Source organism: Oryctolagus cuniculus, chromosome X (assembly GCF_051225735.1).
Source record: "Oryctolagus cuniculus isolate XC-2025 breed Fujian yellow rabbit chromosome X, ASM5122573v1, whole genome shotgun sequence".
NCBI lineage: Eukaryota > Metazoa > Chordata > Mammalia > Lagomorpha > Leporidae > Oryctolagus > Oryctolagus cuniculus.
Window position 1 is genome coordinate 43,258,701 of NC_142888.1, and position 16,151 is coordinate 43,274,851.

At 43.0% G+C, this 16,151-nt stretch overlaps 1 protein-coding gene across 15 annotated transcripts in view; it reads right to left on the bottom strand.

The window, feature by feature from the left end:
* Positions 1-5,942: 5,942 nt before the first annotated feature.
* ARHGEF9 (Cdc42 guanine nucleotide exchange factor 9) overlaps positions 5,943-16,151 on the bottom strand; it is a 407,314-nt gene continuing 397,105 nt past the window's right edge. For 13 of the 15 annotated variants that reach the window (XM_008272701.5, XM_070067439.2, XM_051827736.3 and 10 more), the window contains 2 exons: positions 15,689-15,757; positions 5,943-9,232 (listed from right to left, as the gene is read on the bottom strand). In XM_008272701.5, coding sequence (XP_008270923.1) covers positions 9,051-9,232; positions 15,689-15,757 — 251 coding nt within the window. In that variant the 3' untranslated portion in view covers positions 5,943-9,050. The remainder of the gene's footprint in view (positions 9,233-15,688; positions 15,758-16,151) is intronic. The other 2 variants (XM_008272702.5, XM_089323751.1) reach the window with 1 other exon arrangement.

Below are 16,151 nucleotides of genomic sequence, written 5' to 3' on the forward strand. Positions count from 1 at the left end.
AGAAGGAGTTTTTCAAATGGGAGGAGTTTGCATACCAAATACCTCATGGTATATCAGATCAAAACTACCATTGTTTAAAATAAGGGATGATCACATACTGACTGTTATTTCTATCTTCTTAGTTCTCTTTCATAACAAGATAGACTTTTCCATGTTTTCTGAGGTCCCTCTTTGGTAAAAATTTCTGATACTCAACCGTACTTAGTTCTCTTGTCCTTCTGAGCTCACAGGACTTTTACACTTTTCTGCTATGTTGAAGTTGGGTGAGGTATGTGACTATAGAGTATGCCTAGAGAATTTAACTGTCAGTGAGATGCGAAATACTCTGGAGCTCTCTCTCCTGCTGTGGTGATTATGTGTGCAGATGGAGGCACAATATGGTGGAAGCAGCTCAGAGCTGTCCCAGAAAGCCATCTGGACCCATAGCAGGATTTGCATGAGCAAGAAATAAACTCTTGTGTGTTAAAACACTGAGATTTGGGGATATATCTGTTATTTCAGCACAACCAAACTTACCCTGGCTGATAAGAGATTTTCTTCTTTCAGAATGAATCAATCCATTTTTTGAGTAACCCCAGGCTCTCATCTACCCGTTATAGTTCATACTTTTATGTCCTCACTAAACATGAGTGATTTGTGTGACAAGGATTGTATTTTATTCATTGTGTCCCTAGTGCATTCTACCACAAAGCTTGGCCCTGGATGACTACTCAGAACTGTGAGTTGAAACTAATTCTACCACAAAGCTTGGCCCTGGCTGACTACTCAGAACTGTGAGTTGAAACTAATGGCAGTAGGACTGTAGAGAAGCACAGCTCTTGTTGAGATGGACAAAGCCTGGCCTAAGAAGTTGTCTTGGGGCTGGCACTGTGGTGTAGCAGGTAAAGCAGCCGCCTGTAGTGCCAGCATCCCATAAGGGCACTGGTTCAAGTTCCGGATGCTCCACTTCTTCTTCTTTTTTTTTTTTTCTATTCTTTTCTTTCTTTTTTTTTTTTTTTTGACAGGCAGAGTGGACAGTGAGAGAGAGAGGCAGAGAGAAAGGTCTTCCTTTGCCGTTGGGTCACCCTCCAATGGCCGCCGTGGCCAGCGCGCTGCGGCCGGCGCACCGCGCTGATCCGAAGGCAGGAGCCAGGTGCTTCTCCTGGTCTCCCATGGGGTATAGGGCCCAAGCACTTGGGCCATCCTCCACTGCACTCCCGGGCCACAGCAGAGAGCTGGCCTGGAAGAGGGGCAACCGGGACTGAATCCGGCGCCCCGACCAGGACTAGAACCTGGTGTGCCGGCGCCGCAAGGCGGAGGATTAGCCTAGTGAGCCGCGGCGCCGGCCAAGATGCTCCACTTCTGATCCAGCTCTCTGCTATGGCCTGGGAAAGCAGTAGAGGATGGCCCAAGTCCTTGGACCCCTGGAACCTTCGTGGGAGACCCGAAAGCAGCTCCTGACTCCTGGCTTTGGATCAGTGCAGCTGATCCAAAACCTCTCTCTCTCTGCCTCTCCTTCTCTCTTTGTAGCTCTGCCTTTCAAATAAATAAATAAATCTTTTTTAAAAAAAAGAAGTTGTCTTTTTGGGAGCCGGCATTGTGGCATGGCTGGTAAAGCCACCACCATCCTAATTGGGTCAAGTCCCAGCTGCTCCACTTCTGATCCAGCTCTCTGCTATGACCTGGGAAAGCAGTAGAAGATGGTTCAATTCCTTGGGCCCCTGCACCCGTGTGGGAGACTCAGAAGCTCCTGGCTCCTGGTTTCGCATAAGCGCAGTTTTGGCCATTGAGCCATCTGGGGAGTGAACCAGCGGATGGAAGACCTCTCTCTCTCTGCCTGTGCCTCTCTCTAACTCTGCTTTCAAATAAATAAATAAATCCTTAAAAAAGTTGCTTTTATAAAAAGTTTATTCATTTTAATTTCTTTGAGAGAAAGAGAGAGAGAGAGAGAGAAAGAATCTTCCAGCTGCTAGTTTACTCTCCAAAGACCTGTAACAGCTGGTGTTAGGCCAGGCAAAGCTATGAGCCAGGAACTCCACCTGGGTCTCCCACATGGGTGGCAGGAACCCAACACTTGAGCAATCATTTGCTGCCTTCAAGGCACGTTATTAGAAGCAAGAGCAGAGGTGCAACTTGATCCTAGGCACCCCAATACGAGGTGTGTCCAAGCTGTGTCTTAAGCTGCTGCACTACAACATGCATCCCTAGGAAGCTGTTTTAAGTGACATATTCGTGGAGTCCTCATGAGCTGAGTGTAAGTGATACAGGCTTCTGAAGAACACGAGGCTACTCTATACCCAAGTGCTATCCTTCTTCTTCTGCACCCTCAACTAGATGAGAAAATAGTGTCCATCTGACACTCACGGCTCACTGGAGAAGGATGTCATAGACAACACAGAAGAGGGGGAGATGAACCAAAACAGTGTGCTGTTAGAGGCATGAATCTGGTCTCCAAACATCTTTCTCCAACTGTGCCGCAAATTCTGCTGATCGAATACACCTTGATGAACTGTTGTTCTGTAGGTGGCAGTTTGTTACCTTGGGCCTGGTAGGTACAGTCCTGGACAAGTGAGAGCTACCTTATAAGCTCCATATCCTGGTCAGGACAGAAGCCCCTGGGAGCCAGAGTTGAGTATGTCAGCATGAATAACGAAATCCCAAATGGTCCAAAAGCTGAGGGATCCAAGCAGAATAGTGGGAGCTTCAGTGATAGAAACATTGTAATAAGCCAGTGAGGCCTTGGTCCTTCTCCCACTTGCTCTTGGTGGTAGAGACAAAAGGCACCTGTGGCTGCCAGTGCCTGCTGGAGGTCTAGATTATAAAATTTAAGACTTTGGGCTATCAAAGAGTGTAAATGACACTCATTCATCTGTTAGTAGTAGCTTATGCGATGCTATTTTCTCCCTAACCCTTACTCATCAAAGCTCTGGGAGGCAGCAGCTCTGAAGTTTAAACAGGGGTGATGGATAGGTGAGGAACACTCACAAGCTGGTAACCATTTATAGTCAGTTTTAATAGCTGTCTTCTTCTACATTAAATGTGGGTAATATTACCATTGTTAAATTGTTGCCATAAGGCCGACGCCACAGCTCACTAGGTTAATCCTCTACCTGCAGCGCTAGCACCCCGGGTTCTAGTCCCTGTCGGAGCGCCAGATTCTGTCCCATTTGCTCCTCTTCCAGTCCAGCTCTCTGCTGTGGCCTGGGAAGGCAGTGGAGGATGGCCCAAGTGCTTGGACCCTGCACCTGCATGGGAGACCAGGAGGAAGCACCTGGCTCCTGGCTTCGGATCAGCGCAGCTCGCCGGCCATAGTGGCCATTTGGGGGGTGAACCAACGGAAGGAAGACCTTTCTCTCTGTCTCTCTCTCTCTCACTGTCTAACTCTGCCTGTCAAAAAAAAAACTGTTGCCATAAACATTAAATAACACTCCATACTTGGTAAAGTCATCATTAATATGACATACTGCTTTTTAAAAATGATTTATTTATTTATTTGAAAGGCAGAGTGAGAGGCAAAGAGAGACAGAGATAGAAGGAGGTGTTTTATCCATTGATTTCATCTCCAAATCAGCACAACAACCAGGGCTGGGCCAGGAGTCAGGAATTCCATCTGGGTTTTCCACATGGATTTCGGGGGGTCCAAATACTTGGGCCATCATCTGTTGCTTTTCCAGGCACATTAGCAGGAAGCAGGATCAGAAGCAAAGCAGTAGGAACTCCTGGTGTTTCGATATGGGATGCCAGCCCCTGAGGAATTGTTTTTTATTTTTTACATATTTACTATTTATTTTAAAGACAGAGTGACAGAGAAGGAGAACAAAAGCAAGAATGAGAGAGAAAGATATCTTTTATCCTCTGGTTCATTCCCCAAATGGTTCATTCCCCACATATAGGTTCCACATATATGGACCCAGCCAAATCCAGGAGCCTGGAACTCCATCCAGGTCTCCAACATGGGGAGCAGGGGTCCAAATACTTGGTCCATCTTCCGCTGCCTTCTCAGCTGCATTAGCAGGGAGCTGGATGAGGAGTGGGACAGCAGAAATATGAACTGGCACTCTGATATGGGACGCCAGCATACCAAGCAGCAGCTTAACCTGCTGCTTCACAATGCCCATCCCTGAGGAAATGTTTTTACACAAGCCATAAGCTTTCTCCACTGGGGACCATTCAGGTCTTTCTCAGGATAGAGATGGGCAGGGGTTGATTTGTTCTAGGAAGTGTCCTTCCCTGGAAGCTAGAGTGAGTTTCCTATCTCCATTCTAGTTCTGACCAATAGAGGCATCACTTCCCACTCCTGAGCCTCCCAGAAGATTCTGAAGAAACTGCAGAGCGAAGCCATTATCCTTAATACAGTGGTCTTGGGATAGGCTAAGGCCCTGTGGCCCTCCCTTTATTGGTATCTCCCTTTTAAGACCTCCCAAAAATGATACTTTTTTTGAAAATATGTATTAATTTACTTGAAAGGCAGAGTTACAGAGAGGCAGAGGCAGAGAGAAAGCACTAGAGATATGTCTTCAATCCTCTGGTTCACACCCCAAATGGTAGCAACGGCTGGAGCTGCACCAATCTGAAGCCAGGAGACAGGAGCTCACTTCAGGTCTCCCACGTGGGTGCAGGGGCCCAAGGACTTGGGCCATCTTCCACTGCCCTCCCAGGCCACAGCAGAAAGCTGGATCGGAAGTGGAGCAGCAGGGACTCAAATCGGCGCCCATATGGGAAGCTGGCACTGCAGGTGCCCCTGGCTGCTGGCTTTGGATCGGTGCAGCTCCAGCCGTTGCGGCCATTTGGGGAGTGAGCCAGCGGATGGAAGACCTCTCTTTCTCTCTCTGCCTCTCCTCTCTCTGTGTAACTCTGACTTTCAAATAAATAAATCTTTAAAAGAAAACTTTAAAAAAGCAAGCAAGAAAGACTGAGACCAGATGCTTTCCCTTTGGTCTGCTGGAGGTATCTGAGATTAACCTCTGGAAGCCGAGGAGGCTGGGACTGGGAAATGTGCTGGGAGCTGAGGCTGGCTGATTTTGATGAGGAAAGATGGCAGACCTCAAGGCAAAGAAAAAGGGGTGGTGAAAGCAAAGGAGGGGGTTAAATGAGGAGTACCCAAACATGGTGCAAAAGGAAAGGTGGACAGGACTGGTTTAACTATTGATTTGCCCAAATCCCACTCAGGGGGCATCCCCAAGGCTTGGACAGACAGGGCTCGCACCCTAACCCAGAGACACATCTGCTTCATTTCTCAACTCTGTAGCTTACCACAATTATCTGGACCCTTTTAGTAAATATGTACATCATTGTGGTCAGTGTTTGGCTGCTCTGGAGAGATGCAGGTGATACAGTGCCAGAGCAGACCCACCACTGGGCCTCTGAAAGGCATCATAAGACACAACATGCAGGCCTAGCAGGCAGCAGATAGCAAGATAGCATCTTCAGTCAGGTGACACCATGACAGAAAAAATGGTAAGGCCATTCCACCCATTCAAAGGGACAGATGGGAAGGTGTCTACTTCGGAGGAGACAAGATCAAAAGCTGTAAAGAGGTACTTGTAGTGGGGGATTCTGGAGCGCTATGGCCTCTGGCTGGGTTCTAAAGGCAGTCTTTAAGCACTCAAGTGCCCAGGGCAGATACTGAATTTTTATCTTCGAGGCAAAGGAGCATAATCAGGAATTGGCCTTCAAGTCTTGTCAAAGGGCCAGGGGACATAAAGGACAATCCTATAAAAAGAAAATTTGCAAGTACCCAGTTACAGGTTCAAACTTCATTCTTGTGGTCTACTCTTTGAGAAAGGACAAAGAAAGTCAAAGATAGCTAATGGGATACCTGGGAATGAAACAGCACTGCTAGTAGATCAAAACAGGACTGCTGTAAGCCCTCCCCCACCAGGTAAATTCTATTTTGCAGCTAGCTAAACAGGTACCACACACACACACACACACACAATGGCACAAGAGCTATGCCTGGAGGGTGTCTTTTTACTTCTTTTATTGAACTCCATAAATATTTTCATAAGGCTTTGTGTCATTACAACATCTTTTTTTGTTAAACATTTTTTTAAACACACAACTTTGACACTTGTTTGACAGGGTCAAACAGTCAAATAGAAGAAACAAAAGAATAAACTGGCAAATGCAGAGCAGCAGGGGTAATCAGATTCACTGTTGCCCATCCATCCACCCCAGCCCACCCCACCCCCAAAGCACTAAAAGATCACTATTGGCCTCACACTAGAATTGTTGGAACTCTCTTGTTGCTGTCCTTATAGACCCATTAGAGATATACACATATAGAGAGGGGGACAGAAGAAGAGAGAAAGAATTGTATTTCTGTGTTAAGACTTCCCCACAGCAGGGCCAATAGAACACACTAGCAAAGCCTTTTGTAGAGCAAATCCAGGCCTCATTGAGTTGAGGAAATGGGAGCTCAGGGCCATGCAGAGACAGAGGAGAATTATCAAGTTCTTGGGAGTAGCATTGCTTTGGGGACACATAGGTTTGGGCACTGAGCCCAGGTAATGAATGGATTCCTTTTGGGCTGCTGACCACAGGTTTGCTTTGCTGCCATAGGCTTTGGGGACACTCCAACCAACAGAAAGCTGATTTCTTGTTGCTTTCACAAATGCTGCCATTTGGTATTGTCAGTGGGTTGGGTGGAGAAATAGGGAGTGAGAGGTTAATATCCCTGATCTGGAGCCCTGGGCACAGGCCTCAGGGTGGGAGGGGAGTGAAAAGGTGTTGTAGGCCCAGTGACTTGTCCAAGCATCCCTTCCTGATGTGCCTCCAACTCCTGGAGAAACACATCAAAGCCAAGTCTAGTGAGGTGGAGTGGAAAGTAGGAAAGTGAGGGGGGAGGGTACACTAAAGGGAGGCCTGCACAGCTACTGAAACAGTCTGTTTGCCAGGGAGGACATTTTAGCCTGAGTGCTCGATACCAGGTCTCTTGCCAAGGGAGTGTAAGTAGCTAGGTTATGTGCTGAGCAGTGGTGGCCAGTCCCGAGCCCTGACCTCTGCCCAGATGAGGCTTATCCTTGATTTACTCTACAAGTCTGACTTGGATATGGTGAAATGGAAGCCTTAAGAGCTTGTAATTTAACTCCCACAGAGGAAAGATTTCCAGGCTGGATAGGGCCTGGTCTGAGTCAGGAGGCAATAAAAAAGCCAGCTAAGCTGAATTCCTCATGTAGCCATGGCTGCTGCTTGATAAACTGAGATCTTTTGGTGATGAAGTCTCCTGTGGGGTCCAAGGAAGACTTACAATCTCCAGATTCCTTGGTAGAGTTGCCTTCCACAGCAGGGCCCATCCTCATTCATTTATACCCCATTCTCCTGGCTGTTCAAGGTCTGTATATGCCAAGGGGCCACATAGGGAGGAGAGACAGCTACTCCTACACCCATAGAGACCCTGCTTCTTTGTGGAAGAAGTTAGTTCTGCCAAGTGGAAAGCCTACCAAAAATGAGTCCGAGGGTAGAGTGTCTGTCTCAGACTCTTTGTCTAGAGAAGAAGTATCCCCTAGGCCCCTCACTCACTTGCCTCAATGTCCTGGCATGGGAGGATACTGGAATGAGGCCCTTCAAGTGCCAGAACTGCTGTCAGTATGTGAACACCAGAAATCCTCCTGCGTTAGGAGGGCTAGAGGAAGAAAGAAGACAGGGGATGGAAGGAAGAAGAGTGGGAAGATTGTCCATGCAATTTACTAACAATAGGGGAAGTTTTGCACAACTGGATGGTAGGAACTGCAAGTACAACGTCTGGGTCAAGGCTGTCTCTTTCCATGCCCATCCCTGTTCTTTCCTGAAAGGGCTTACTGTCAGCCTTGGACTCTCAATAATTTGACAGGCAGCTAATGATCTTGGTCAAGCAGGTTCTGACTTGAACCCTTCCATGGATTCCTATAAATTCTGCCTTAAAAATTTGCAAATAGGAACAGGGGTGAACAGGACATTGAAATGACTGCTGTAGGGAGCTCTACCTTACACCTACTTGGTACTGAGTGGGGAAGATAAATCCTTCCCTCAGGAGGCAGAGTCTCAACCTCTTTGCTTCCAGTTCAGATCTTCTGGGCTGGGAGTGCGGGGGGAGACAGGCCTAGGAGGAAACTCATAACAAAGGCGGCTTGAAAAAGAATAATTGGCTCGAACTAACTCCCAGATGCAAAACTGCAATGACCCAGCAGTGTTATACCATGGGAATCCCCAGTGCTAGAAGAAACAGTCCTATTGCAGAATGTTTCAATTAACAGAAGTCCTTTCTACAATCATCATACTCTGACACTCTCTTGCTTCTGTTTGTTTTTTTGATCCCTCTACAACACCTAAAACACAGTGAAAGCAATAGAATATCAAGCAGTGATGTCACAGGGCACAACAGAGCATGTCCAGACCAGCACAACTGAGGGTAGAGGATGCTGGGGAAAGGCTATTTGGAGCAATTGCAGGGCTGCAAGGACATTCGCAAATGCTTGGCTGAGGGAGAGGAGAAAGGGGATCCTCCCCTTCCTCAGTAAAGAGTGGAAGAGGGAAAAATAGAAATCCCAAACTCCCAAACTCCACCACATCAAATGAAATTCAAAAGTCATCAGCATCAGTATCATCAGGAAAGAAAAAAAAAAAACAATACAAATACATCTATGGTAATAATGACAAGTCAGTGAATCACTCACAGGAGAGCAAAGAGATTATCTGAACAAGAAAAGAAACAAATAGAAATGTTAATTTCTGAAAGAAAAGAGGAGGGGAACAGGTAAGAACTGAAAACTTTTAAGAAGGGATCACATGTTTGGAAGTCATTGGTACCTCTTCCTATCAACTACAGATTTTACTTCCCAAAAACAACAGAAAACGTTTTTGGTCCTTCTCTATGTGTGTGTGTATGTGTGTTTGTGTGTTTGTGTGTGTGTTTATGCATGTGCATGTGTGTGTGCATGTACACTCAAGAGTCTCTGTGTATGACCATATATATGTATATATGTATGTATGCATGTATATATAAATTTCAACAGTGCTTCTCCGAAAAAAGGTCCATCTATAAATATAATTTTATTTACTTTATTTTAAAATTATCTGCCTCCCTGTAGGTATTATTTTTTGAAGGGGGTTAACCTGCTGAAGTTTTGCCAGAATGGCGACTGGCTGCGCTTGGGTTCGGTGAACTCAAAAACCTGCGACTGAGCGATGCCATCGGGGACCAGGTACTGGCCCTGGTTTAACGGGTCCTGCGGTGGTGGGTAGGAAGGTGGAACTGAGCGGGCAGAGTTTACACCTAGAGCAGATGGGAGATCAAAAGAGAGACAATGTAAGTTAAGTCACAAAAGGCTTTTCAAATTACACAGTGAGCACTCTGAGTGGACAAGCCAAGAAAGCATAGAGTGTGAATTGATACATATTAAGCATTTGTTGGAGTGTTTTCAGATTAGGGATAAAATCCATGCAGTTATTCCAAAATTTGAAAAATCCCAAAATCTATTTCAAGAATTTCTGATAAGGTATTCTTGAACTGTGTTGTAACTCAATCAAGGAGAGAATTTCTCTCCCTAACCAATTTTTGAATGGCACAGCTGTTACTACAACACCACACACTTCTCCATCTACTCAGATATCACTACAAAATTTAAGGTGTTGTTATTAGTTCTTTTATAGATGTGGACACTGATAGCTAGAGAGAAATGTCATACCTAAGATCACATTATACGTTAGTTACAAAGCAAGGGCTAGAACACACATTATTTCACTTCTCAGTTTAGAGCTGTTTTCAAGAAGAAACAGTCCTATTGCAGAATGTTTCAATTAACAGAAGTCCTTTCTACAATCATCATACTCTGACACTCTCTTGCTTCTGTTTGTTTTTTTGATCCCTCTACAACACCTAAAACACAGTGAAAGCAATAGAATATCAAGCAGTGATGTCACAGGGCACAACAGAGCATGTCCAGACCAGCACAACTGAGGGTAGAGGATGCTGGGGAAAGGCTATTTGGAGCAATTGCAGGGCTGCAAGGACATTCGCAAATGCTTGGCTGAGGGAGAGGAGAAAGGGGATCCTCCCCTTCCTCAGTAAAGAGTGGAAGAGGGAAAAATAGAAATCCCAAACTCCCAAACTCCACCTCTGTCCTGCAAAGGACAAAACAAACTCCATTTAATTCCAAATGGCTTTGGTTTTTTTTCCCCTGTCGAATTGGCCCTGGAAATGTCAAAAAAAAGCCTGGTAAGAACTATTGACTTTAGGGCAGGTCTGGGTGGGGGTGCTGAGGGGGAAGTTTTCTAAAAGCATGAGACACAAGTGACTTAGTATGAGCTGAGGGTGATGAACCTGCATTTAATAGGGAATGGACATTTGTAGCTGCGGAAGAAAACAAACTCACTACCAGAAGATACGATTCAGAGAAAGCAAGGCATACTTGAAATATATTTTTGACCTTTTGTGGGAACAGCATCAATGACACTAATAAGTTTCAAGACCTTTTCAACTTCTGTGTGCTCACAACCATTAAAGTAAAATGGAGGATTCCAGGAATCAGAGGGACTTAAAATTCAAAATTTAATCATCTATATTCAGAAAAGAACAGAATGAGGCACACAGCACATTATTTACACATGCCAAGATGGCATCTCAGCTTCCAAATACCTGCTTCCTTCACTAGCCAATGTTTGAAATTCCAACATTACTGCTTCTTTGTTTGATGATTTGACCCCGTTGGCCTAGTAGTATCAGATTAAGCCACCATCAGTAGTGGCATTTCTGTCAGAAGGATCAAGTTCTTTTCTAAGAGTTAGTTTTGAAAGATGGTGTCAGAAATATGAATGTACTAGATGCCAATAGACAATATGGAGATAACAGATAGGGAGTTTGGGAGAGCTAATTTAATTTTTTTAAAAAGAAAATGTTTTTCCCTAAGAAGGTTCACACCTCCCTTATGATGTCTCTTCTGGTACCCCATGTGAAGAGACAGATAGGTCTGGTCCTCCTACCTGGTTAAACCTTAAAACCCAACTGATTATTATCAGGTCCCTTCTATCAGTTTCTATTTGCCTATCAGTTGGAAAACTTGCTCATGGTTTTAGACAGCACCTTTCTTAGGTCCTCTAATAATGACTCTGTCCTTTGTTTTAGATCCTGTGAGTTTAATCTGCTTGTTAGATTCATTTTCTCCGGACTTGAAACAGTGAAATTCTAGGTGGCCATGCACATGAAACCTCGGATGGAAGCAGTTTGTACAAGCAGGCACTGCATCCCCCTTGAGAAGCCACCTCCTGCTGAGAAGCCACTTCCTGCTGGAACCCTGTCTTGATTGTCATTCTCAAGGATGCCCCTTTTCAGCATGAAGCAGCCAGAGCAGTCATAACCCAGTTTCCCTAACAGAAGTTAGGGTCCATTCTTCTGGGTGGGGAATGTGAGGAGTCAGATGAGTTAAGTGAGTCAGTGTGGTCCCAGTGGAAACTGAGGGTGCAAAATCCTTAGCAAGGTCAAAAGTGCCTGCCTGCCTGCCCACTCCTTGAAAGCTTCCAATCTTATCATGAGAATAGCAAGGGAGTGGTGATTCCTTCTGAGCTGCCAGTTTATAGTAAATAAGGTATTCCACCCTTCTGATGGCTCTTTTTGTTTTATCATGAGCAAGCCAAATAGGATATAAGACTGCAAATTAGGTCTTCTGATGGTTTTGTCCCAGCCTTGTAACTGAATGTCAAGTTTTTTTCCTTCCCCAAAACTGTGCTAAAAACTCCAGTACTACCAGACCCTTCAGGTTTTGCTTCTCTTGAACCACCCCCCCCCCCCCCGCCATGCCACTCTGGCTGGAGGTCTCTGACTCTAATAAATCTTCCTCTTAAATTTCAAAAAAGGATGTTTTATCTTGATATTGTTATAGATCATAATGCAGTAGTAAGAAATAGTACGAAGAGATTCTGCACCTTTTACCTAGTTTTCCCAGTGTTAACATCTTGTAAAATTTTAATTTCACAATCAAAATATTGATAATTCTATAAAATGTAATCAAGATTTAGAACATTTCTATTACCACAAGGATCACTTTACCCTTTTATAACTGTATTCACATCTCTGCTGCCCTCAACACCTTCCTTAGTTCTTAATCTGGCCCTCTTGTAAACTACATCATTTCAAGAGTAATATTCCATGGTATAGATGTACAAGTTTGTTTAATCATTTACTCATTGAAAGATACATGAGTTGTTTCCAACTTTGGCTATTATGAATAATGCTGCTATATAGACAGGCTTTTACATGCATGCAAGTTTTCATTTCTCTTGGGGAAATTTCTAGGAGTGTAACTGCTAGGTTGTATGGTAGTTTTTTAAGGAACTGACAAACTATTTTCTAGAGTGGCTATACCATTTTACATTCTTGTCAGCAAGGTATGAATGACCCATTTTCTTTGTATCATTGTCAGCGTTTGGTATTGTTACCATTTTGTAGTCATTCTAATAGGTGTGTAGCAATACCTCATTGTGGTTTTCATTTGTATTTCTCCAGTGACTAATGAGGTTAAACACTTTATCATGTGCTTAACTACTGTCCATATGCTGTTTTCAGTGAAATATCTCTGAACCCCATTTTCTAACTAGAATGCTTGGTATTTTTACTGTTAGGGACGTTTTTATGACTATAAACAGATTTTATGTGTTCCAAAGGTTCCAAGACAACAACAAGATTTCCCCCTGTGGAACACTGTTAATTATTAAGAGTTCTTTATATATTTTAGACAATTATATTTTTCCAATTATGTGGTTTGTAAATATTTCTCCTATCCTATAGCTTTTGTTTTTAATCCTATTTATAGCACCTTTCCCAGAGATTATCAACTCTCACAACATTCACATCATCATTTATTTTTTATTTTTTGGTTTGAGCTTTTGGTGTCAAATCTAAAAAACTTCTTTGCCTAGCCCTAGATCTTGAAGATTTTTTTCCTACTTTTTCTAAGAGTTCTGTATCTTTACATTTACTTCCGTGATTAATTTTGAGTTAATCTTTGTATAAGGTATAGGTTTATTTTCTCTATCTCCCCCGCCACACACACCCCAGGGAAGTCCAATTGCTTCCACACTATTTGTTGAACATGCTACTTTTTCTATACTGAATGTTCTTTGTGCCTTTGTAAAGAAGGAGTTAGACATGTTTGTACAGGTCTATTTCTGGGTTCTGTTCTGTCAATCTCATATGTTTATTCTTCTGCCATAATTACACTCTCTTGGTAACTGCAGCTATATAATGAGTGTTGAAATTGGATAAATTGATTACTCCCACTTTCTTCTTTTTCAAGATTGTTTTGGCTATTTTAGGCTATTTATTTGATTTTGATCAGGCACTAAAACCTCTGAAAATGGGGCTGTGTTCATGGTCCTGGAGAGCTCATTATTGACAGACTGGATTGGGTTGATAGGCTTGGAATTGCATCTAACTCCTAAGAAGTTTTATCAATATTCAAAACCAAGACATTATGATAGGCAAAGGTGAAGTGAGAACACCTTCATTGGAACTAGACTGGATCCTCTCTGCTGTTCTCCCAACCAGGATTTCCCTTAGCAAAGCAGTACATTGAGTTGATAATATCCCAAGGTGTTACAGATGGGGTTGGAAGGACACTAGACTAATTACCTCTTCAGAGAAGAAATCTTAACAATGCCTCCATCATTTCTAAGGAATAAATGGAAGAAGGATCATGGCAAATAGCTTTCATGGGTAGCTGAAAGAATTCCTTTACACTTCCCCTATGTATACACTGCAATTACTGAATTCCTAAATCTGACAACCACTTCCATATGTGTAGCACCCTTGAGTCTTAAAATATATTAATCACCATAGCCCTGGAGTAACAAGAGAGTCTTGAATATCAGAAATAGAAATATGAGAAACAATTCAAAGGAATTCTGGGAGGTTAAAAATTAGGTGTTTTCCCCTGAAGACTTTAAGATTGCTGTTAAGGGAAGAAAGTTGTTTAGGTGAAACAGAGTTTAGATACTGGGAGTCAAGACAGTGTGTGAGATGTACAACCTGGAGACCAGACAGGGTAGGGAAGGAACCTGACTCAAAGTCTTGGAGTGACATAGCAGGACTACCTTTTCATTGGTTTATCTGTAGATGTTTGTTTGAAGTGTTCTTAGTGAAAAGGCCTGACAGTCTCAGATATGCTTGAGGGTACCTGAGCTGGGATTAAAATGTACCAATCTACTATAGAGGCCAGTGTGATGGGGGCAATAGAGAAATCAGAATGAGAGAAGCTCAGAAACTGAGTCTCCAGGAAACAGAGGCAGGGTGCTAGGACAGTATCCCTTTTGCAGCCTGATACTTCTCTAGTTGACCAAGGCTATTATCTAATCACCACTGTGTCTAAGGAAAACAAGACATTGACTCAAAGAGTTCCCTTGTTAATCCAGATCAGATCATTACTGTCATTAACTCCAGAGTGCTTTCTGACACCATTTCTCAAATTTCAGCCTCAGAAAGATTGGGGGTAGCTGGCTGTAATTTCCTGTCTAAAGGGAATCACATTTCCATGATGAGGAAAAGAGCCAATATTGGCCCCTCAAGAGGAAGAAGCAATAAACAGTTGAAAGGAAGGCATGTCTAATCAGAGAGGCCCAGCTAGGTGCAATGTTTAATGGAAAATCAGATATTCTCGGGCACCCAGTTTCCTCAATCAAAGAGAGTTTCACTGGGAATAATTAAGGGTGCTTTATGTAGATGTAGGACTTGAATCCAATACTCTGTATGATGACTCATTCAGCACCAGAAAACCCATTGAGAAACCAGAAGGAAGGACTTGGGGAAAGTGAGATCTCACTAAGAATGCCTATCCCTTGGGACAGTGACAATGGCTATCAGTAACAGAAGCAGCTATTAGTAATTGAGGTGACACAGAAAAATCCACTCTTCTTTCCAAGGATGGGCTGCATCAGGAGGACCTTGACATGAAGAACAGAGAGCAGTGGGTTCAGAGTCAAGCTGACTTAGGTTCAGAGTCATTTTACCCTGATGAAACTAAGTTTCCTCACCTGAGAAATGGGATTGCTAGTACCTATATTCTCAGTGGGAACCCTAAACATAAAATTAAAAAAAAACCATAAAGATACTGATACTGAACAGGCACTCTCTAACAAGCAGTAAGTAGTTCATTTCCTTGGTTCAGCTGAGTGCTTTAGTTTTGTTCTCATTCATGAGAAAGAGAAACTAAAGCTTTTCTTCAGATTTAAATTGATGTGCAAGGTATTTTTAAGTATTTGTAAGCTTTATGGTTCAGTCAGAGGTCTCCATTCTGATTTGGGGCTCTTGATTTGGTAGGTGCCCTCAGACCAGTGAAAGAAGCTGAACACACATTTCTAATGTATTTCTACTTATTAAATAAATTATAAATGTCTAACATTATCTATATTTCTGAATTATTAGTAAAGCTTCTCTTTGTTTTTAAGTAAAAATAAAGACAAACAGAGGTTTTCTTTTTCTTTTTCCTGTTCCCAGTGAGCTACCTAGGACATGTCCATCCTACACCATTCACTCCTCAACCGTAAGCAGTTACATATACTCGCCATCTGTCAATTAGGGACAGCTGGGGCCTGGGAATTATCCTCCACCACCCCAGAAGAACCCCACTATGGAAATGGGCTTATATGACTATGCAAGCACATGGCGGATAAGCTCTGCAATATCACACATGGCATGTGGAAGTGGGGGAGAGAGAGGCTGGGGGAATAAAAGCAGCTTTACCTTTTTGTTTAGGGACTTTTCTCACAGTCATTGCAGCCTGCCTCTTCTGGTTTTCAGAAATTTCAAAGCCTAAAATAAAAAAAGCACATGATTTTGTTATGAGAACTTGTCTTCTTGAATTTGTAAGTTAATACAATTTTTTTTCTGGAAGAGCAATTTGGTAAGATGTAAAAAACTTTTATACACAAAAAGATCATTTTCTTTGACCTAGTAATTCGCTACTTAATATGGAAACTTGACAGAAACTTAGACAATAACTTAACTACAAAGATGCATTTCACAGAATAGGGGCAAAAAGAAATGAGAACAAAAGTTAAGAGGCTGTTAAATGGATAATTTTTTAAATGAAATATGGTAGAGAGTGGAAGAAATATTTGATGTTGCTTAAGAAGACTGCAAAGAAAAGGTAACGATGAGTCAAAACATAAGAGAATTATATCAGAAAATATTCATATATATAGAC